Source organism: Hakea prostrata, chromosome 4 (assembly GCF_041222555.1).
Source record: "Hakea prostrata isolate BN-2017 chromosome 4, UWA_Hpros_2, whole genome shotgun sequence".
In the NCBI taxonomy this organism is placed as follows: Eukaryota; Viridiplantae; Streptophyta; class Magnoliopsida; order Proteales; family Proteaceae; genus Hakea; species Hakea prostrata.
In genome coordinates this window covers 56540725-56565526 of record NC_142603.1, presented here as the reverse complement: position 1 = coordinate 56565526, position 24802 = coordinate 56540725, and the positions used below count along the sequence as shown (strand labels likewise).

Below are 24802 nucleotides of genomic sequence, written 5' to 3'. Positions count from 1 at the left end.
TTGGAGAATTCTAAAATATTTTTTAACAGAAGATTTTGACAAATATAATTTCAAAAATACTGTAGATATTCGGGGTAAAATAAAAGAGAATTAAAGGTGTTACGGTTTCTCCATCAACAGACATTAATTATTAGAAATTATGAGATTTACGGAAGAAGAAGAAGAAGAATCTCATAATTAATAAATTATGAGATTTTTAAGAGGTTTTCTCTTCCATGTGGGTGAATTGAAAGAAAAAAAACTATCCTTAATTTCAACTAATTATTTAAATGATTATTCATTTGTTAAGAAAATATCATGGTCCCATTTACACTAAACGAATGCAAAATAATATTTCAAAAACATAAAAACAATTCCAACATCAACATGAGAAACTAAATAAATAAATAAATAATGGTGGTGTAGGTTTTTCATAAAATACATCAAATGGATCTCTAATATGCATTTGAATTAGTACAACACAATCATATTTTTACAATACATCTATATGTATCCATGAATTGAAATAAGTTGCCTGGCCGGCCGGCCATGATGATGTGAAAGAAAGAAACTATAATATTCTCTTATGGAAGAGTTGGTTATGGTGTTAATCTTTCAATACATCATCGTTGTTACTTTTGGAAAATATCATCTTTGATTTTAAAAGATTTTTAATTATATTAATAAAAAGTGTTTAAATTAGGGGTTATCTAACAAATAGCTAATTTTTTTAAAAGGTGTCATGAATCTGGCTTTGCATCTGTTTGTCATTTGTAGCAATATATATATATATATATACAGATCATATCATTAGATATTTAGTGGCCGGGCCTTACCCAAGAGAAGCTCCGGATATCTTGTTTGCATCTGTTAGTCAATGTTAGATACTTAGTTAAAATATGAATAATAGTTACCAAATTTAGGTATTATTGAGAAAAATTATAGTATTTTTATAAAATGAAAAAGATATATTAAAGACAATGAAGAAAATTAGAACATAATTAATCGAACTTTCCATTAAATTGTATGTATGTATTACATATTTATAGTAAAAATAATAATTTATTTTATATGAAAATATCAGAGTTTACAAGAAAACACAGTATATGATTCTTACACATAATAAAATATTCTTGAAATGAAAGGATAAATTGTTGTGATCTTAATCGTCAATATTGCACATTGAGGTGATTGAAATCTTCATTTGAAAATTATTTCTTTAAGGGTGATGAACATCTACAATCAATATTGTTTATAACAAGCATGGCAATTAAGTAGAAATAAAGAATTATAAAATAACATATTAGGAAAGTGTAATGGCAACATCATTTCCTTCCCTAAAGTATGAATATATAACATGCCACGGTCCATCAACTGCAACCTCACCTTGATTTCCTAGAAAAGCCCAGCAACTTAATTACCTCCTTTCTCCATTAGGAGAAAATAAAAATATTGGAGTATAAAAATATTATATTTTACCAAGGAGAAGGTAAAATAGAATATTGGACTATAATTCACCCTACACATATATACTTTTGGCATGATAACTTTCGATATAGGGATAGAGTTAAAGACTTCTTACATTTGAGTTTTCATTCCTCCAAATCTTTCCGAATTTCTCCTTCTCCTCCCCTACCCCCCCCCTTTGGCTCATAATAACGAAAACAGTTGGTTTTGATGAAAAGTTTTATTTTCTACTTCAGAGTTAACAGGTTAACATTTTAAGGTGATTAACAATGACAGACTTTTCATAAGACAAAAGTTAAGAATGCCTCCAACTCTCCATATGATATGATTTCAACATCATTAATTAACATCTTATGAAGCTCTCAACATTTTATTTTATTATTTATTTATTTTTGGATAGAAAAAGGAAAATTACATTTATATTACGGCTGATAACAGTTACAAATCTTGTAAATTGTTCTATTACAATTATCCTGTAAGATGGCTGCCATACTGGCATACCCCTCAAAAAACGTCTGGAGCACTGGATTTGGGAAAAGTTTATATTCCGATTTTTGTCGTTGTTGCCAACTCCAACAGAATTGTAGTTCTTGAAGAGTCCATGTTTGTCTTGAAGGCCATGGTAGTAGATCTGCTATGTCCGAATTGTTTCTCCATATTTCATCTATTTTAAAGCCACTTTTGTTTGCAATTTCAATCCCTTGTTGCAAATTCCTAAGCATATTCTCCAAGATCCCAGTTCCGTTTCCTCTTCCAAAATTGACAGACCTTAGATGTCCATCTCTGCATGTTCCAGTGCTCCACCCCTGCATATAAAAGAATATTTTTATTAACCTGTAATATTGTCTTACACCAATTTTCTCCTATATTGATATGATTTGCATTAAAACCTCTCAACTAATTGAATGTGGAAAAACTCGGTCTTCTATTTTAAAATATAAGATATTATAAGTCAAAACTAATTAGTTGGTAGAGAGAAAGAAATAATGGGTGTTGTATGCAAGGAACAACTTATTGCTGAAATTCGGTGATATTGCCCCCTGGCGAACCGAAACTGGGTGGGGGGGGGGGCGAAATGAGATTTGTGAGATATCGCCAAGAAATCAGTGATATCTCGCCATATATCACGATATATCGAAAATATTGATATTTTGTTATTATTTTTTTCGATTTTTATACTATTATTGCAATTTTTAGGGGATTTCTCTTGCGATTATACATCAAAATTTCTATCCCAATCATTCAAGACTCAAAAGGAAATGTGCTAAATGTAATTAGGAAGAAAATCTACATAGAATAATTTATGAAAGTAATTCAAATTAGGAAGACATTTCATATAAAATCTTCAAGATTAATGAGTAATCTTACAATTATATTTTACCAAATGTAGTTAGGTAAAAATGTATACATGAAATAATTTATATAAACAATTTAAATTATGAATGAATTTTGTAATAGAATCTTCAAAGTGAATGGAAAATCATTACAATTATGTCCAAATGATGTAGGCCTCAGAAGATAACATGTTAAATGTGGCTAGGTAGGATAATTTAAATTAAATGAAAAAATATATAAGAAAATAATTCAAATATATCACATATTTGCATTAAATTTACCAAATTATTGACCAAAAATATCCACAAAACTGGGGGCGAAATTTCGTTCCTTGGTTGTATGATGATTGCATGAAATATGAAAAAACAAAGAAAAGGTTATTGGATTCAATCATTCAAGTCAGTGAAAAACTCTGACATATTTTTTTTGTTTTTTGGGGGGGTAAGATTTATACACAATATCAATTTTAATATAGTGTTACTTTTCAACGGTAAATTATGACCGATCATTTGCCATGTGATAAAATAAATAAACTATTGAAAAAAGAAATAAGTTTCCAATTGACTGATCTAAATGAGAGGAAGAAAAAAAAAAGATTTTATGTCTCATCCCTCTATCTATCTATCTGCCATGCTTCTCTTCTCTTCTCTTCCGGAATTGGGATGACCTCATAATCTCATATAGTAAGAGTTGGGATATAAAAATGTATAATGTATATGAACGGAATCGAAAACACAAAATCGTCTCAATCTGAAACCAAAGCGTCTGTGTTTGTTTGGCGGAAGCTAGAGATCTCTGACCAGAATGGTTGTCTCAAAAACATTCATTTCATTTCATGAGAATATATATATATATATACACACACCCGCATCCATGCATGCTTTGAAGGTGTGAAAACTGAATGCATCTCTCTCGATCTCCATCTAGAAAGAAAGGTGATGACTTTGCATGGTTTTTGAGAGTAAATTGATAAGCGCTTATGAATTAGACAAACAAACACACTAAGTCAAAGTCAGTTGTAGTTCTAGATCGATCTACAGGCGAATTGATTGATCTCTCTTCTCACATGAATAACGTGTTGTAAATTGATCGAAATTCACCTACTCACTCACGTAGTCACTTACATATATAATTAAATTAAGAAGCTTCTGGTTCTGAACACATTTGTTGGGGGATTCAATGACACACACAATACTCACTGAGAAAATGAATCTTAAACTCTCACCGGCCAGTTTTCTTGATTGATTAGAAGTTAGAAGTTACAAGTTAGAAGATGCATAAAACAATTATTTCTTCTACCTTCTAGCTACCATATAAAATCCAGATACCTTTCACACATTGAATACCAACTAGTTAACCCCCTTAGATCGACCCAGCAGGCAGCACCGTCTCTTATAAAATATAAATTAATTAACGGACTCTCTTTTCCCTTTTCCCTTTTCCCTCTTCCCTCTTGAAGAAGAAGAATATCAAAATTAAATTAAGAGATTTATAGGAGATTCTCTCTTCCAAGTGGGGTGATTTTTTTTTTTTTTTTGGGTAAATTCCAAGTGGGTGAATTGAAAAAAATAAAAATAAAGTATATTCTCTGGAAGAGTTAGTTAATTATGGTGTTAATTATCTCTCAACGTATCATTGTTACTTCTACAACTTAACATCCAATGATAAAGAAAATAGCCTTGTTTTAAAACATTTTCAATTATATTAACAAAGAATTAATACATTATGTATTGCTATCCTCATGGCTCGATCTCACTCTCCAATTATTGGGATTTGGGAGGACCTAACGCATACCTCCTCTCCTCAAGTAAGTAAGCCTTGCGTGGGTGATGTGGGTGTCTAAAGTACTATAACTGTCACAAGTTTCCTACAACTAAAACTAGATTGAAAATGTGTGGTTGCAAACACAGATAGATAGAGGGAAATACAAAAACACGGTTGATAATGCCCACAGGCTTGCATTGATGTTGATGTTGTTGGCGCTGTTGCTTCTTCTTCTCCTTCTTCTTCATTATTGTTGGTGAAAGACGAGACGAAAAATCAAAATTCAAGTTGTTTTCATACTAATAAATATTAATAATACCTCTACCTACCAACATACCGCAAAAAAAGATTGCTCAATCAACAATGACCAATACTTCTTTTGTAATTCTTATCTCTTAATATATAAAAAACTACAAATTCCCAAAAACAACACCTCTACTTTTATGCATATTCATTTGCTAAATCCAACCACAATACTATTGAACAATACCAAAAAAATAATTCCGCCTAATATAATAATGAACTTGGTGTATGGTAGCAGGTAGCAACTAGGATTGCATGGTCCTCCTAAACAAGTCCTCACCTCCAATTATGGTCCTCTCTTTTTTTCTTCTTTTTCAAATTTTTTTTTTTTTTGGGGCACGTTTGTGGGTCTTATTAAGGCTCAAGCACACACCATGAAGCATATCTGACCACCTAAATCGGTAATTGTGCTTTCCAGTTCCAGCCCATCTTATAACGTGTCCGCCATTCCTCTCCTCACTAGGATGAGCTAGATAGGTCAAAGCAGCCAAAATTTTATCAAGTCCATTTCTGACAAATAAATTAATCATCTATTTCTCTCTGGATGAAGAACACATTTTCATCAATCACATCCAAAGATTGAGATAAATTTAAAAAAATTAAAAATTTTAATTTAATATGAACTTTTGGATGTGACTGGTAGACACGTGTCCTTCGTCTAGAGAGAAATAAATAGTATATTTCTTTGTCAAAAATAGACCTGATTAAATTCCCAGAAATGAAAATCTTCTTAGCTACCAAAAGTAAATATGCTGCCCACCGGGCAGTTTCGGTCAATCATTAACCCATCAGAAGATGGCTTCAGCTTGAACAAAGAGTGAGTGAAACTCAGCAAACATAATTGATATTGGGTGTTTATTGCAGCAGTCCCAACAAGAGGACCATCTCATTTTCTAGTAAAACTGGTCTTTTTAATCCGCCACATTGCATTGCATCCGTGACTTGTTCTCCAGTGACTTCTTCGATCATTCTTTTCTCAAGAAATTTCACTTTTACACCTGGATTTCTTACTTGGAGAAAGACCTGAATGAAAGAAGATCCTCGGCTCCATCTGTCCAAAAAAATTTAACCTTTATTTCGCAAATCAGCACCAAATAATTACAGGATAAACGAACCCATGTCGTACTGCGTGCAGCCCAACTCCACAAAAAAGCCCCTCGAGATGTGCAGATGACAACCCCTCTCCTAGTCCTACCTAACTGATGCACCTCACCCCACCCCACCCCACCCCACCCCACAGCGGCACAAGTGTCCAACCATGTTGCTTTTCCATCAAGAACCATGCAGAGCCAATTACTAGTCGGTCGTACCAACCCTAGCATCTGCTACTTACATAATCAGGATATTGTTGAAGTGTGTACTTTATCCCATATGAAACCAGGCTGCTGCTTCTGGAAAGAATGACACAAGCATGGCTTGGGAACCTCTCTGCTTCTATCAGCTTTAATTTAACACTACAAACCCCTTTGCATATGTACAAGGTTAAACATCCACCCTCAGATGACAATTCGCTATTACCAAGTCAAAATAGAGTAAGATTAGTAGGTCGCCAGAACCAAGAGACAAAAACCCAGAAACAAATAGCTCAACTCAATGAAAACAAAACAGAAACAAACAATAGCATACAATATGGGCGAGTTAAGATCGCGCAAACAAATATATCAGAGAGCAAAATTTCCAGCATCACCACAAAAGCTTCCCAAAGAAATTGATCACTTCTCATACATGGTCACATCTACTCAACTGAATGGATTACTTCCTCCCTCCAAGCAAAAGACTACACACAATTAAAACAGGAACATTGCCTAAACAGATTTCTTTTCTTTTCAGCACAAAAAAAAGATCTGACGCATCCTTCATTACAACAGGACTAAAGCTCACAGAAAAAGAAGAAAAAAAAAACCAGGATTGGCCACAATGACAAATGCATCACAGGTAAAACTGAAGTCATTGTCATATGTCAACCTGCATGCAACCAGATGAATCCTGATCCAATAGTGAAAAGCATATTCTCCTCATGCCATCAAACAAAAGACGGTATTTTGGGGTCTAAAAGCAAAATAGAGTGTCATGCCACCAATTAGCAGCATCTTTTCATGGCCTGAGTGGAGGAAGCATGGTTCAAGCTGTAGGCATGGTTATTGATACTAAATCGGAAGTATAGGTGAATGATACTTTCCCGAAGAGAAAAACAGACTGACTCAAGGCAAAACACATGGAATGAAAGCCGTAATGATGTATTCATAACCCAATTCAAGGAATAAGCTTCCATGTGACTTACCTGCATCAGGGTCTCAGAATATTTTGGTAGAATATGAAAACAGAACGAGTGTAACATCCACCAAACTGACCAGCAGATCTAACAGAAACTGGGACCTGATGGAGAGGACATAACTGACTCCCTCACCTGCCCTTCCCAATCCTGCACACCTAGGTAATCCCCTCCCCTTTGCTGCTGCATCCCAACAGCAGCCTCCCTCACCCCTACGACTCCCCTGTCCCTCTCCCCTAATCCCTGCGACACCTCCCAGCCCCTCTCCACCTTCCTCCTACCCCATGGCTCCCCCATTCTCCCCCCTCTTAGCTTCTTATTCCTTGCAGCAACAGAAGCACCCCTACCCTGCTAAACCCCTAATCCCCCCCCCCCCTTTGCCTCCCCTTTCCCTCCTACTTGGATTGCAAATCACTCCTAACCCTATCCCTAACTCTTTTAAAATTTCTGCACTTCCATCTTCATCCTCTAAATTTCTGCAACTTATTTTTCAAACATATGAATCCCAAGTCCACCACAATTCAGACCCTCCCCTATGTTCTAGAATCATTAAAATAAGATCTGAACAGTCAAGGCAGCAAGCACAGCCCTTTTCCCACCCCAGCCGAACCACCCCGGATCCTAGTTTTCAGATATTTGTTAAAATTTCAGACCTGACTTAAGGATTACAGCATGGAGTTATAGAACACCCTATACACTCTAGAATAACCTTTCTCTTTGCTGGAATTCTTGAGCAGGCCTTAGATTTAGGGAAAATTCCATTACTACACCTAACCCTAAAACTGGTTTTACATCACTTGGACTTTATACATGTCAGGCCTCCCATCCCATGGGTTTACTATGTAAAAGGTCAACTTACCGGCCTAAAATATGAGTAATTATGTTTTGTGTATGAAAATAGTAAGTTCGCTAAACTAAGTTGTTTTGGGTTGGCTAGTATTCTAGTAGGCCTGGATTAGGACTTTATAAATCCAGTGCTATTTTCAAGTCTACTTTCCGGGTCAATTTAACTAATAGGTTAAGGAGTTGGGCCTTTCTGTTTTAGTATAGGAGTCTATTTTTTTAGTCTTCTCTATAAGGTTGGGGGTACAGGTACATTATTGACACGAATCTGATTAATGAAATTCCTTTGCAAGCTGCTGCTGCTGCTGCTGCTGCCTTCTTCCTCCATTGTGAGGTCAGTTTAGTGTGTGGTCTAGACTCTGGTCAGATTGTTAAGTATATCCATTTGACTCCATGTATGTGTGAAGCCAAGGAGGTTCGAATAAAAGGCTTCCTTTTCAACTATGTGGAAGAACACCTTAAAATTTCAACATTCAGGTTTGAGTCTTCATCAGTTTCAGCCATTAACAAACCGCTGCCAAGCTGATTCAGCAAACAGTGAATGAGTTGCATCACCCCAACTCCCAATTCTGTTCCTGACCCTCAAATTCCCCAAACCCTAGCCTGCCTTTTCCCATTTTCATCTTCGGAAATCTAGCTTTATAAAACCTACCTGCACAAACCAAATTCACCATTAGAATCCTTCCAAATTCAATCCACAATTGTCATTCTTGCTGCATCCCCTTTGCAGCCAAAGAATTTCATAAAAACCCTAATATCCACAGATCCAATTTTATTCAAGCTGTTGTTTTGAAAACCTGTAATTGCTGTCTAAAAGGATAAAGGTGTTTTTCACGAGAAGTTATGCCCAGCCAAATCCAACAGTTAAAACTTGCTGAAATTTTGATCGAAATCCTCCCATAACCTAAGCGAGACCTCATTCCAAATTTTCCCATACACCTAACTGATTGCCTGAAATTACCTTTTTACCCATTCAGTCCTATTTTTACTAAAAATCCTCCATTCCTCCAGATTCAGACACCTGATTTAGTTAGAAAACTCCACATATTCTACCTTAAACCAGCTTCACCACAACCCACACCATCAACCCTAGCCCTCAAGAAGGCCCTGCAACTTATTTGGTTGGACCTTATCCAAATTTGACTGGTTCACACCAGGTCTTGGTTAATTGGTCCCGGGTTGATCCCTTACAATCTATGCTTCAGTATGTAGAAACTGATATGGAAATAGCAACTAAAAGGAAACAGAGGAAGAAACTGGAAGATAGGTAGCTATCTTAGAGACTGAGCATAGGCATCTCACCCTTTGCAGCTTCTCTTAGGCCAATGGGTTGCCAAGAGCAATATAATTATTCTTCATTCTAAGGCGGGGAGCCCCGCAGTGTCTATTACACTATATTAGATTTATTACAACAACAATAAGCCTTGTCCCAACTAAATGGGGTGGGCTACTTGGATTCTTGCCTCTCAATCAGCTCTGTTTGAGGTCATGCTAGATACAAGACCTAAGCTATGCATATTCTTTCTCACCACTTAAGGTTATCTTGGGTCTGCCCCTAGCTCTTCTAATTCCTTCAATCTGAATTATATCACTTCTCCGTAATGAATGTAGCCATGCCACCTCAAGCTACTTCCTCGTAGCTTATCACTTATCGGAGCGACTCTCAAGCCAACTCCATTATGATCATTCATTATCTTATCCTTCCCAGTTTTGCCACTCATCCATCTTTGCCTCCTCATTTTTACTACATTGAGATTATCTATATGATGTTTTTTAACGGCCCAACACTCTGCACCATACATCATAACAGGTTGAACGACAGTCATATAGAATTTTCTTTTGAGCTTTACAGGAATACGTCAACTTAAGTTATGAAAATAAACAAAGAATAACTTCATGTCTAAGTAACTCTTAGATATTGTTAGACAAAAATTATAATAACATAGATAGAAAGAAACAAAAATATAAACTTACAATATAAGCTAAGCCCACTTTCCAGATCTGAAATTAAAAACAAAGAAACATGGGAATGCTGGATTATTTCTTCTCATGCAACCTGGTCTTGGGCCAAGCAGCATCTTCTGGGCATTCACATACAAGGTAGCTTGGGCTGTGACACTACAATCAGTAACCTGGATGTTGTTTATACGAACGGTATTCTTTTCTGATTTCTATTTCCCTTGTCTACTTCATGTTCGTGAAACCTACAACAGACTTGTTTACAACATTCAAAGGAAAACTGTTTAGGGATCCAAAGCAGATCAAGGATTTCCACCTCATAGCCATTGTAGAAAAGGCCTCCATATTTATTAGTTGAATGACCCAAACTCAGTACGCCAAAAAAAATATGTTCCACCAGAAGGAAACTGTTATTGCACAGACAATGACAAGGCTGGAAAGCCAAATGAGTTTCAGGGTAACCTCACAACCCCGCACCTATCAAACATGAGACTCAAGCATGTACAAATGAGGTGTTTGCTTTTGCAGGACATTAGGACTTACCAATGATGCTGATCATGATGAACATGCAACAGGAATCAATAGACACATGAGTTGCAGGTACAGAAGTTGGTACTTACTAATTGCATGTATAATCCCTTAAGAAAGTACCAAATAAATTACCTTGCATTAGCACTGGCCTCTGTCATGTAAAATAATGATCAAAGCTAACACAAATGGACAACTGCAAAGTCCTAACAGTACAAATACTTACAAAGTCCATCACCCTAACAATAACTCCTTGCATGTTGTTTTATTATGTCCAATACACTTGCATCTACTACATTGTAGTTGTCGTTTAGCTAAAACCTGCAACCCAATCTGCTTATTCTTTGGTCTACCTGGAGGACGACGAGTGGGAGGAGGAGTTACTACCACAATCTGAGTTGATTCTTTCAGTGTAAGCCTGTCCATGTTTGGAACTGGGTGTATAGACTCTAAATGAGTTTGACGGTAACTTTCAGTGGTGAAATAGCGAGAGCAATAATCATATGGACTCCGACCAATGAATTGAAAAACAGCAATAGCATGGGAGCATGGCAAACCTGTAATTTGCCATCCTTTGCAACTACAGTCCCAATGATCAATATCAACAGCTTCTACGGAATCACCACGAACTTCAAATATGCTACCGGGTGAGAAAAAGCACCTCAAGGGAATTTGCTTTCATTGTCTCTATTTGAAGCTTTTCCTCCATTGATGGAGTTAGCCTTGTCAACCATTGATTGGATTCCACCCTACGAGTGTAGATTAACTCCATCATCTTACCTCGTATCACATCCACCATCTGTGTTATTGGCAAATCGTTTGCCTCTGAAACCCAGCTGTAGAACATTTCTCCAAAGTTTGCCACCATATGGTTATACCGAGCACCGCCAAAGAATGCATTCGCCCAATGTTCAGGCTCACTATGTATAACCCAATTGTAAGCTTCTGGAGACATACTCTTGATGCTCTCACAACATTTCTGAAATCCTTCTAGTCTGGGTGCATAAGCAGCCGCATAAAAATCTGCAATTATGAGACGCATCACTTCATGAGAAAACTGACCCTTCAAATCCCTCTTAAACTTCTCAGAAAGGTAACGAAGACAATAACCATGGTATGCATTCTCAAATATCTCAGCCAAGGACTCCTTTAACCCTTTCTGTCTATCTGCTACAAAAGTTATGGATCGAGATGCCAAAACAGCGGGTTTTAGTTCTAGTAGGAACCAGCGCCAATTATCATCAGTCTCAACATCTACAACTGCAAACGCAACTGGAAAAACGCCATCATTTCCATCTACTGCTGTTGCGGCCAACAAGGTTCCTTGGTATTTTGAATTCAACGGCGTACTATCGAGGAAAAGGAGAGGGCGGCATCCCTGTTGGAAACCAGACAAAGAGGCATGGAATGAAACAAAGAGACGATGAAAGGTTGAATCCTCTTTGGTTGTGAACGTAGCAAAACTACCAGGATTTGTCTCCTTTATCTTCTCACAAAAGAAAGGCAGCTGACTGTAAGCATCCTTGTATGATCCCTGAAGCTGTTCCCTTGCAATCTCCTTCCCACGCCATGCCTGAGAGTAATTTAGATGAATCCCATATTCTCTTCGAATGTCATCAGCAATGTCCTTGGGCTTGTAACCTGGGGACTCTTTCAGCTTCTCCTTAATAATACTAGCCACCCAGCTTCTGGTTGCTCGATATCCAGCAGTCACAACTCCTCCTTCACATGTGTGTGTCGGGTTCATTCGTTTAATACAGAATAACTGGGTGGTTGACAGTTTTGATGCATGTATCCGCCATGGACAACCTTCTGACTTGCATATCACAGTCACACGATGAGAATCATTTTTCTTAAATTTGTAGGCAAACTCATGAGCAATGGAGTATTTATGCAAGGCATCACGAAATTCTTGAACATTACTAAATCGCTGGTCCACACCAGTTATGGCATCTTCCCATGATTTTGGAGCTTTATGATTCTTTCCATCTTTATCATAGGGAAGAGTAGGCCTTGCAGGAGAGGTAGCAAGAGGTATGTCAATAGAGGCATCAACAACAGCAGTATTATTATTTGGCACAGAGGTGATTTGTGGAGCATCATCAACAATATCCATGGGGGCATCAACAGGAGCATCCGCCAGAACCACAGCTTCAGAGAAGGTGGTCCTGCTTGACCTGCATGATCAAGTGTACCCATGAGAGTTCTTTCAATCCACAATCAAGAGGTAAACTCTTAAGGAAGATCCAAGAATAACTACCTACTGGCAGGCATATTCGAGACATCACGGGCAACACTCTCTCCTGTCAAGATGTAGACATCCACTGTGACAGAATCCCGATGGAAATTGATCAAGCGCTTCAGGTCCTTGTCATTGGAGACAGTAATGAGAGTTCTCTTGTTTCCTGGGAGGAAGTACTTGATAGTCATGGAATCAATGTCACAGCTCCACATGTCGGCTATCTCCAATTTGAAGTCATGAAACTTCGTTTCTTGATCAATATCAATAGCGTGGGCATCTCCCCCGGTGTATGATAAGGAACCATCTTTAGCGGTCACAAACGCACCACCGGATTGACAAATAGCAATCATGGTGGTCTTCCCAGCCATACCCTAGCGAACGTGAAATACACAAATTTATTCAGACATAGTGCCAAGCACTAAGATATCAAGAGAAGATCATCTAAACAACATGGACAGAGAAAGTTGTGTGAATTATTTCACGGATGAAAGAGGGAAACAGCGACCGGTTCAAAACAAATAAACGTCTGAAAAATCTGACGACGAGAACCCCAAAGTAAAATCTATAAATGGCAAACACGCGAAGAATCCATTCTTCTTGCGAAAAAAGAAAAAATTGGAAACATTGCAGATCCAGGTAAGGGGAAAAGTACATATAGAATAACACCAAATCATCCAACTTTAAACCATGTAAAAATCGCAAAAAGGCAAAGGAAAAGAAAACTCGATAGATAATCCTTCATTGCTTTCAGAAACATGGGCACCATCAATTGAGTATTACGAATGAGAATTATCGAGCAGAAAAGGAAATCGAATGTACAAGAACCCTTTTTTATGTGGGTACGCTATAAACTAAACCATAGGGTTCCAAATAGAGAAGAGGAGGATGAAAAACTCACAGTTAATGATATAGTGCGATTAATGAAGGGGCATTGCTTGCTCTTCCTTCTCTCACTGCTGCTGCTGCTGCTGCTACTCCTTGGCTTCCCTTCCTCGGTGGGTTCTCTTCTCGCACTGTCGCATGATTCGGGCCGGAATCCGATAGTAGTGTTAAAAAACGGTGAATCTTACAAAATCACACGCTTGCTGCACGCGGTGTAGTTCTTGGCTCCATTGATTGATGCAACAAGGGTTCGCCTCTTTCTCTCTCTCTCTCCAACTAGCCCAATGTCCAAGGAGCATCCAACAGCCGCCCCGGGTTGGCTCACTGCAAGTTTATTAATTATTATTAGACTCTCTCTCTCTCTCTCTCTCTCTCTTTCTCTCTTTTTTTTCTTTATTTGTATTTTTATTTCTTACTCTTTTTATGGTTAATAAGAAAGGTTTGACTCTGTTGACGTCTCAAGTCTGGCCTGCACCTGTTGAAGCTATCCTGTCCCATCTTCGAGCCCAAGTAGGGTTTAGTTACCCATTAAAACCCTAACGGTAGGTCAACATTACAAAATTAAGACCTGGTGTCCACGTTTAGCTAGCTTTGAAGCCAAAGATCCAAAAATAAATTAATAAATATTTATTTTTTTATTTGATAGAATAGGATTATTATATGAGGAAGGATTCTTCATTAAATATATTTTTGAAGGTTTTTCATGGCCACCATTTGAGTTGGGTCCAAGGTTTAAAGTATCGGTTTCAAGTATCGTATTGGTTAGGTGATTTTAAGAAACGTATTGTCTTGTATCGACTATTGTATCGCTCTGGTTAATGTATTTTATTGTTATTCAATGGAGAGACGTATCGAGATGTATCGTATCAATTGGGTCAAATATGAATATGTATCGGCTAGTATTGTATGGTATCTTGGAATACTTTAAACTTTGGTTAGGTCTAAATTTTTCGATTATCCACTTAAATAGGAAAATTTTCAAATTACCTATTATTAACTTTTCTTCAAAATTTCAAGTTACTTAGGGTTAACTTTAAAATTAAAATTACTATCTTACCCATGGGATGAGCTCTACAATTCCTTTCTTCATTCTCCATCTATTAGAGAAAAATTAAAATGCTTTCTTGTTGGATTTATCGCTCACCAGCGATTTCTCAAATGCAGGTTTAACATTGAGAATCTAATTTTCGATGTTGATTAGTCCAAATCCCTAAAAATTTACTTAGACCAACCAATAAAATCGAGCAAATATAGACGAATCTCTAGCCAAAAATGCAGCACACGAGAAACTCCAAGGAGAGAAGAAGAGAGTGAGACAATTGATGATGGATCAATCGTACGAACAGCTCCATTGCCTGATGAAAAAGCTTCCAGTTTTTCATGGATATTGTAACTAATGTTTGTTATAAATTTGCTCTTTTCTGGCTAAGAGGGGGTGGTTGCCAACAATGGTCTTTGACAACAGCGGTGAATGGAGTGAACCGAGGAATTTTCTTATTAATTAAAAAAAAAATTTTAAGTGGAGTTTTGATAAAAATCAAGATTTATATTTTTCTTCACTCCAGGGGCAAAATAATTATTTTAAATTTTAAGTTAACAGAGAATTTAATAGTGGATAATTTGAAATTCTGAAGAAAGAAATAAAATAAAATAAAAAGTGAATTGTGGGGATTTGAAATTTTTTTAATAAAAATTTTAGACCCAACTTAAATGAGCACCATGAAAAAAAAAAAAAACTCTATATTTTATTATTAATTTTTTCCACTGACAAGGGATCTCTCACCATTCAATTTGAGTCCCCTGCTAATAGGGGTGTCAATTTATAGCCCGAACCGTTAAAACCGATCAGCACCGAGCCCATTATAGCCTGAACCGGCCAGAACCGAACCTTAACGGGCCTTAAATGGGCTGAGGGTTGTGGAGCCCGCACCAACCCTAAACCAAACCGCAACCCGTTATAATCCGTTTTGTAATTTTACATTAAATAGTATTTGAATCATTATATTAGCATTAGGTAGTTGATAGAGACAATTAAAAAAATTAAGCATGAATTCAAATATCAAATAGTCATTTTACTATTTAATATCTAAATTCTTGATTTCTATAAAATGAGTGGGTTTTTTTTTTTAATGGAAATTGACTAATAGCAACTTTGCTTTCTATATAATTTTCGCTTTTGTTGTAGGATGCTCAATTGTTTCTTTTTATTATTTTTCTTACATACTTGCTAAGTTTAAGATCAACCAGCAACAATTAGGTCGGGCCCACCTCTGTGCGCTCTGGCTTGTTGAGCTAGGCCCAATGGGTTTGGGCTTTGAACAAGGTTTTCAAACCATCACTTGCTTGTTTTCAAACCCTATGCTTCGAATTCCCAAAAAATATTTGTCCAGTAGACTGGTTTTGTTATTTCAATGTGTGATTTGTCTAACAACCACCTACAAGTGGGTGTCAATTGCGTGACACCACTACTTGCTAAGTTTAAGGTCAACCAGCAACAATTAGGTCGGGCCCACCTCTGTGCGCTCTGGCTTGTTGAACTAGGCCCAATGGGTTCCATTTTTTTTTTTTTCCTTCCTTTCCCTTCCCTGGTTCCCTATTTGTCATCATCATTCTCTTCTTAGTTTTGTTTTCAAACCTTGAACTGATTTTGCTTGTCTTTCATTAGGACCTAAATGAACTAATAACAAAAGTGCATAGTCATTTAATTACCCAAAAAAATATATATATAGAACTGGTTTTTGTTAATTACCTTCCATTTTTACAAATATAGTGACTTGTCTAACAACCACCTACAAGGAAGAGAGCCATATAGTTGATGCACAATTAAAGCACTCTTCTTGTATTATTTAGTTTTCTTCCTTAGCTGGAAGACTGGATTTCTTAATATAAGTACAAATTAGAGAAAGAGAGAGTCTCCATCGATTTCTTAATAAATATAGCTGCAAGAAGGAGAAGATTGGATTCCTAAATATTTAATTAATATCTTGTTGCTAGCTCATATATGTATGGATAATGTCCTTTCGTTTTCGTTTTTTGGTCTTCATCAATTAGTTATAGTGCTTGGGGCCTGCAGACCTAAAGGGAATAACAAAAACCAGAAACTATCACTAAATAAAAGTTCTCGAAAACTAATTGATATATGGAAGGTATCATCATTAGTTATAGAAAGTATGGTTAGAAATAAAAGTTCAAATATGTGACCTCCTTGGATTATGCTTGTGATTTTTGTACAAGAGCATATCCTCATGTCGGTACTTAAACTCTGTAATTATGCTTGTGATTTTAATATAAAAAATCACACCTTAGGGGGTTGGATAAACATCATAGCCTCAAATTTTCAACTATGATTCGATCGATGTAAGAATGTAAACTTGATTTTCGCCAGAAAGAAGAAAAAAAAATATATATATATATATATATATATATATATCTATGCTTGATCTATAGCACATGATTTTCTTGAACTAAAAAAAACCAATAACACATGCTTGGCGCAAGGTTATTGGACAAATTAAAACACTGTAAAGTGTGAACGTAGAGTAGAGTTGTTCTAGTAAAACTAACACTGAAGAAGCAGCTCCGCTGGTTTGAGAACTAAAAAATGACGTCGAACAAGCCGTCATGCTTGACTCAGATGAAAATCGTCTAGGGCTGAGTCGCGGATCGTTAAAAGAAGAAGGGCCGTCTCCGTCGTGGAAAGGTGGTAGAGGAAGCTCTGGTGACCAAATACCCAACCCCGAGACACAACACCCATATCCCAACATCTACCGCCCACCTCACTCCCTCAATCTCCATCTCTAGCCCTTGCCCTTGCCCTTGCCCTTTTTTTTCTTCCTCGCCATCTCCTGCTCCACCAACGCCACCCACCGTCCGCAACTCCGATTCCGGGTCGCCACCGCAACAGCAACTTGTACAGGAGGAGGAGGAAGAAGAATCATCACTGTCGTCGTCCACCTCCCTCTCTTCAGGTATCTCCTCTAACACAACAAACCCTCTGCTCTTGCTCTTGCTCTTGTTCTTCTTCTTCTTACTGCTCTTCTTGGTTTTGTTCCTCCTCCTCATCCCCTCAGCCATGTCCACCTTGTCACTACTGATGACTCCCCCGCGGCTCATGCCATGACCGTCGATTTCGATACACACTTGCGCGTGGGAAACCTCGAGGAATCCGAGGCCCAGGCTTAGACTTGGGTGGCTCTCGAGCGTGCATCTGCAGTCCACCGTCCAGTCCCCTGCTGCCCCGATGGGGAAGTCAACAATATTAATGAACTCGTCTTCCTCGTTCCTCCTGAAAACACCCTTGAGAACCTTCTCCTCTCTCCAATACACTTCAAATTGGACTCCTTCGCTCGCACTGATGCGCTCTCTGCTTGCAAAGACGACGACCTGTCTCCGTCTGATGGATTCACTATCATCCCCAAGTGGAGAGGGAGAGTGACTGCTATGACAATTCATCATGACCTGGTGGAGGGTGACGAATGCAGGGGAGTCGGAAGGGATAGGGGAATCGTTTATATCGAGAGGGCTGCCGCTGATGCGTGGCAAATAATGGAGAGTCAGCGAGCCTGGCAGCGGATTTACCTTCGGAGGGGAAGGGGAAGGGGAACCCTTGTTATTGGTGGTGGTGGTGGGTGAAGAAGATGGGATGTCGAGGATGGAAAATCTGAGAGAAAAGGTTTTGATATCCAGCCGATTCCGTCTCCGAAACCTCCTGCTGCTGCTGCTGCTGCTGCTGCTATTCCTATAGAACCTGGGATCCTCAGTCGACCTGCACATCTCTTTTCCTTCTTCTTTTCCGTTGCTGCTAGCTAGAACAGTAGTAGATCAGAGCCCCCAGAAAACCTAAAGAAGATTGATAGTGTCGCATGCAGCTAGCTTCTGTTCTCGTTCGCTAATTCTGATGATGATCCTAGACAGATACTTGACATGGAGGAGGAGGAGGCGGCTGGACAATGTTTAAAAATTGTTTCTTTGAAGCGGAAGAGACGCGCACGCCGACCCAAGCCCACTGAATCCTAAAAAAGAATTCCATACCACTTGCCACTTGCGAACGAAGGAGAAAGAGAGAAAGAGAGAGAGACACGCGCGCGCGTACGCATTAATGACTAATGAGTAATGAGATAGTAGCATATAGAAATTTTAAAAAACGGCGGCGATTCGGTGGTAGTGGGCCCTTGGGTGGGTTTGGCCGTTTGGGGCCTCGACGACGCTGGATTCGCCCTGCGCACATTGTTTTCTCCTCGTTTTCCTAATCCCATCATCGTAATCTGTGTGCTATAGCTATACGACTTCAAGTTGATTGTTTTCGTTTTCACAACGACAACTATCAGGAATTAATTATGATTGCATGATCACACCGACATGAAAAAATAGGATCATTTGCATGATGAAAACAAAAAATAGAGGAAAATTTAAAATTTGTGGATTCCTCCCACCTCCACTGGTCCATGTCCAATGTTAGAAATGCTACAGATTGGAGCGTTGACACCACTTTTTTTTTTTTTTTTTTTTGAAATAAGAAACACCATGTTTTGTGGTAATAGTGATTTAGTTGAGTCATAAGATTCTTACTTTTCAGCAGAGAGGTTGTGAGTTTTACTCTTATGAACAACATTTTTAATATTATTAAAAAAACACTGGTTCCAACTTTTCTTTGTGCTCTCTCCTTGGACAACATACTTTCAAGAGACCACCACTCTAAGACTATATCCTATAATAGCACATATGAATAATTGAAAAATAGAATCATGGAAGACCAATAACTATAGCAATAAGATGTCACCTTCTCATCAGCAAATTTAGCCCACAAACAAATAACCATTTAGTTAGGGATACAAGTGATACTGAAATAGGATTCAGTTCATGGATGAACCTTCTTATGAACTTAATTGGTTAGACTAGAAGGAAGCATTTGCTCACGAAGGTCATTCTTTTATGTACAAGTTTTGGGCTTTGAAACTCATTCAATCTTACGATAAAAGACAAAGAGGGCTTGAAGGAGATGGAGGTTACATTCAACTTTTAGGTTTTCTCTATATTCTGCTCTTAATTAACAACTCGTTACCAATATATATATATATATGAAGCATGAACCATACCCGATTAGTATTGATACTACTGTATTAAGTAAGTCAATTTATAGAGGCATGGAGATTGATTACCATGTCACAAAAGGGACCGATATTATTCAACGATGAAGGTTCATGCACTTTGAGTTTGGGTGAAATCCATGCCCAAGTGTACTCTATAAGACCTCATACGGTCTTACCCGAGTTCAGATTACTACTATTAAACTCTTCAAATCATTAATTGCTGCAAAATGGGAAATGACAACGGCTATGTTGGATTGGATGGAGATGAACGAAAAAAAATCAAAGGATTGGGAGATGATCCACATTCAAACTTTGAATTACATCTTCTGCATATATCCTTGCTTTCCAAGAAAACTGGATACTCATCTTCTTTTTCTTCTGCATTTTTTTATGCCTAAATTCACAGTGACTTTGCGTTGCAACGAATATCTGCATTCGTTATCCCAAATTATGGTGTGATCCACCTTTGAACCTGCTTTCCAGATAGTTGAAAGAAATCCTCAACAAAAATTTCTCAGGTTTCCTTGTCATCTCTAAGCAGTTCAAGATATCAGGGCAATATTATCTTCCCCGGTTTCCCAGTCATCTATAAGCAGTCCAAGATATCAGGCAATTTTATCTTCCCAGAGTTGTTGCTGTCAAGCTTCCTGAACTGAGTGCAGATCTGCAAAATATCTTTTTCACTAATCTTTCCCATCTCTTTCAGCTTGTAGATGACGTAGTCTGATTTACTGAGACACAGGATGAAAAATTGAAAATGATTAAGAAGCTGTCCCAAATATGAAGGTAAAAATTTAGTCTGGTTCATGTCTTGCACAAGGATGTCTTACACTCCAAGAATAAATCACATGAAGTAGTGGATTTCCTCTGAGCATTCTCAAATTATATCTTGATCATATGGTAATGCAAGGGCAACGGAAAAAAAAACATTAATAGATCTGAACTATTCTCATAGATAAAAGCCTCAGATATCCGATCTGGTAATCACTAGTAGAAAACCTCGGTCGATTTTATCGATCCATTTGGATAGGGGATGGAATTGATGTCACAAACCATCTGAGAAAATATTCTCTCTCTCTCTCTCTCTCTCTCTCTCTCTCTCTCTCTGTGTTGTATCCTACATGATGGACCTAAGACTAGACTCGAATGTTTCAATGTCGTCTCAGTTCCAGAGATGTAGGCAAGTACGGATAAGATTGGCTTCGGGCTGAGACAGCTTCATCAGATAGTCAATTTTTCATGTAACATTGGTAAGTTTTCAGATTTATAGACAAATCAGCATGTGCTTCCTGTATACTCCTTCAGTTCTTCTCTTGGATATCTAGAAGTCAATTAGTCAGAAGACACAGAAATTGTTGTTCTCTCTCCCTAAAAAGTACCAAATTTTCAATTATTGAACGAGGATGCAAAGAATGTGGAGGATACACTTGATCTGGGTATCTAACAACTCAGAAAACAAGCTTGTTACCCAACAATCTTAAGTAGTAGGTGTTAATGTTATTCCCTGTATTGCTGAGAGAGAATGATAATGACAATTAGCACAAGGAGATTCATTTTTTCCTTTCCACAATTCTTTTTGGTGTGTGGTGGTGGATGGTTGTCATAAACTAGAAGCTTCTGCTAGTTTTCATATAATTCAGGTAGGGTTTCACAATCGGGAAGAATATGGTGGACCAAAGTCACCAATCTTGGTGAAGCTGGTGAACACTCTCTTGAAAAACGTAAGCAGAGAGAGAAGATAATGGTAGAAACGCTTAACTACTGATGCATATAAATTATGTACCATAAAATTATGCATATAAGTTCAGAGAGTGACAATGCACGACTTTTATTCTTGAACTATTGTCTGTTAATGTCAAGCCCAAAGTTAATGGCGACCTCAAAACCTAACCTGTAGAGAAGAGAAGAGCAGAGACTACTACAAACTGTATGGTGCTCTTTCAGTAGAACTGGTACAAACTGTCCGAATCAACATTTATCCAGATTACTATTACCATGAGAATCAGAGTTTATATTATTCAATCTAGAGCATAATTAATGCTGCTTCAAGATATTAAAATTTCATGGAATTGCTTTTGGTAAAGATGAATAGTTTTGCCGACCTAGGTGGAAGATAACCCTTATCGCCAAATGCACCTTCAAGCAGGATTCGTGAAATGCCAAAATCCTCATTAAGGAAGTGCTATAAATCTTCAGTAACTAAAATAGAGAGTCTTAATGGGCCAAGATTACGAATCGTGTGTCTGAGTTGGAAAATAGGCAAGTCATAGAACTCACAAGACAAGACAAAGCTGAGACCAGAAGAAGAGGAAGCGAGGGACAGTTCAGTATTGTAAGCCTTAAAAACCCATTAAAATTCAAACAGAGTTGAACAGAGAAACCGTTCTTAAAAAAAGTCTTACAGCAGCCTCTCTGTCCCCAACTCCCTATCCAGAAAAAAGCTTCACTTGCAGACAAATTTAATCCTATTACTCTTTCATTTTAAGGGGCCATAGTTTTTGGGCTCCATGGCAATGAAATTTGTCCTGTATTTAGAATTAAAAGACAGGGGCAGGGTTTTGGAGCAGTTGGAGCCCTCGGATGTACTCATACAAGTCAACTTCGAAACAAGAAAAAATACTAAAATCAACAACAAACTTCCAAACAAAAAAATACCAAAATCAACAACCAGAACCAGTAATTCATTCAATTTCACGTAACACCAAAGAGAGAAAGGAATAGGATGAACATAAAGGTACCTGATGAAACCGTGGTTATTGACGTCGGCTGCAAGAAAATCCTCAACAGTGATGCTTCGTTGCAAAACCCAGTTGGTGATTCTGCGGTGTCTCTTATCAATCCTGGCTTCCGCTAAGTAAAGGAACGCCCGCGCCACAGCGAGGGTGGAGAAGAGCAACCAAAAACAGGCGAAAAGCCTCCCTGGTAAGGTCTCGAAGGCCTTGTCGCCATAGCCAACGGTAGTGACGGACATAACCGACAAATAAACAGAATCCACAAACCCCAGATGCTCGACGAAATAAAAGATCATGGTACCTGTGCCAATGCACAACACCACAACTCCAAGCGCCAGAGCCACCTTCAACCTGATCCTCATCCTCCCCTTCGCAACGTCGTAGATGTAATTCTTTGCCGAGAGTCCTCTGGCGCCTGTACCGGCACGAATGCTGTCCAAAATCATGTTTTCCTGCAAGTCCACCAGGTAATTCACCAACCCAGTGAGCAAAATGCCAACGAAGCCGAAACCCACCAGCACGAAGATGCAGGCGAACAATTTGGTGGCCGGGGTCAAGGGGGCGATGTCGCCGTAGCCGATGGTACACATAGTGACGATGCTGAAGTATAGGGCATCCACCAAGGCATGAGTCTCAAAGCCCGAGAAGTTGTCACGGTTGAAAGAATAGATTAAAACGCCGAGAAAGAGATAGATGATGAGGAAGAATACGGCCTGCCTGATGATGGAATTTGACTCCAACTGAGGCTTCTGCATCTGGGTTTGTTGCTGTCTAAGGTTTCGCACGGATGCCATGGCCGGGGCGGTCTTGGAACGATGGAGGGTGGATTTCTTACGGCCATCGGATGGTGGTTTGAAGTCACTGAAACTGGAAGATGAATTCAAGGGTGGCGATGGAACAATCTCTGTTTCATTTTCGGAAGTCTCTGGCCGGGAAATGGGAATCCTGAAGGAGGGAGAGAACGAATGATGTTGATGGTGGTTGTCTTTTGGGAGCAGACATTGATGAAATTCAAGTTGGTGGGTGTCGTCGTCTAGGCCTCCTCGAGATGATCGAAACAGCTCTCCATCCATCTAATAAGTAATAACCAAGCATCAACCAACTTCCCTTTTTTCTACCCTTGTGAGAAGAAAGGAACGTTCAAGAGAGTAGAGAATGGAGGCTGCGGGTCTAGGGATCGGGTGATGATCAAGTTCATGATAGCGATGCTTGGCTTTCTTTCCCAAGCTCAATTTCTTTTCTTTTTGTTAATGTAGAGCAGTATGACACGAGAAGCACACCGTTACAGTGGAAAAAGTGTGAATGAAGCTCCCCTGCGCCTGTTCTTGCATCTTTTACAGAGGTTAGCTTTAAAGTCTCTGATCTTTCTCCTCCCCAAAAACAAGAATTATGTTGATAATTTTGTTTTTAATGTATAATAAATTAGTTGAATAATGAATCGAATAGTTTTTTTGAAGTTGCAGATTACCAGGCTGGAAAACAGCATGGATTGGAATTTGGAAGATTGGTTTCTTTCGGAGTACGGAAGTGTAACCCCAAAAGCAGTTCTTGAAGAATACGGAAACAAAAGCACGATTATCTGAATCCAATTCCTGCACGGTATTATTTATTCATTTATCACGCTTGCTCGCTTGGGAACCAATTCTCAATGATTAAAATACTTTTTCATGAAATTTAGAAAAAGAAAACAAATACTTTCTCATTAAATATCTAATGCATAAATGGACCAAGGGTATCTTTGGTTAACAAGAGTTTAAAGATTTCAAATATCTAGAAATTTCAAATCTATAGTCATAATTCATAAAATATCTAGGGATTTCAAATCTAGTTCGACATGATTTTTGCGAATGCGCAAATGTTTAGCACTATTATAGTAAAGATTCACCGATTTCAAATCGATGGAGTCATGGTTCATAAATAAACTGTTTGGTTAGCCTGAATCTTTAGAATGAAATTTATAAAATTCATCATAAAAAATATTTATAGAGTCATGATTCAAATGTTTAATGCTTTTATAGTAGAGATTAAATTTTTGGATTTCACCTTATACCCATAAATCTATATATTCACGTTTTTAATGTAAAAAGGTGAATCTCTAGATTTAATGAATCCAGTGATTCACACAACCAAACGAGTATAAATCTCCCATTCGTGAATCCAAAGATTTCAAATCTCTAGATTCATGTAACCAAACAGTCCCTAAATAACCACAAAAGAGGACCTTACAACTTTTAAAAGATCATCAAAAGCACGAACCTAACATCCTTATTGAGCGAAATGACAACAAGCTGCTATTTTGTGGGGAGCTTCTACTAGGAGATGTAGTGAATGGTGAGGAAGATGTAGAGAAAAAATATTTCGGAGACTTAATCAACTTAGGTTTGATTCCATCTCGATAGTTCTTGCA

The 24802-nt window shown here is 38.0% G+C and overlaps 3 protein-coding genes across 3 annotated transcripts; all 3 read right to left on the bottom strand.

The window, feature by feature from the left end:
* Positions 1-7846: 7846 nt before the first annotated feature.
* On the bottom strand, positions 7847-13877 carry LOC149019788 (uncharacterized). The gene is given in 4 exon segments (XM_089153778.1): positions 7847-11105; positions 11107-12627; positions 12711-13063; positions 13591-13877. Coding segments are annotated over 3 exon segments (2292 nt in total). The 5' UTR covers positions 13061-13063; positions 13591-13877; the 3' UTR covers positions 7847-10684.
* A 2840-nt stretch (positions 13878-16717) lies between these two features.
* LOC149019787 (NADP-specific glutamate dehydrogenase) lies at positions 16718-18651 on the bottom strand. The gene has a single exon (XM_089151098.1). It carries the CDS (start codon positions 18345-18347, stop codon positions 17241-17243), a length of 1107 nt encoding a protein of 368 aa, XP_089007224.1. The 5' UTR covers positions 18348-18651; the 3' UTR covers positions 16718-17240.
* Positions 18652-19684: 1033 nt separating this feature from the next.
* KCO5 (Ca2+ activated outward rectifying K+ channel 5) lies at positions 19685-23941 on the bottom strand. The gene is made up of 2 exons (XM_089153777.1): positions 22402-23941; positions 19685-20394 (listed from the first exon to the last, which is right to left on the bottom strand). Exons 1-2 carry the CDS (start codon positions 23466-23468, stop codon positions 20250-20252), a joined length of 1212 nt encoding a protein of 403 aa, XP_089009903.1. The 5' UTR covers positions 23469-23941; the 3' UTR covers positions 19685-20249.
* Positions 23942-24802: the final 861 nt, after the last annotated feature.

Bases quoted from the DNA above. Each gene is read 5' to 3' on its own strand.
- KCO5 (XM_089153777.1), bottom strand. From the start codon at position 23,468: ATGGATGGAGAGCTGTTTCGATCATCTCGAGGAGGCCTAGACGACGAC. The intron at 20,395-22,401 runs GTACCTTTATGT...CCTGTGTCTCAG, and splicing joins AATAACCACGGTTTCATCAG to TAAATCAGACTACGTCATCT.
- LOC149019787 (XM_089151098.1), bottom strand. From the start codon at position 18,347: ATGTGCAGGTCGACTGAGGATCCCAGGTTCTATAGGAATAGCAGCAGC.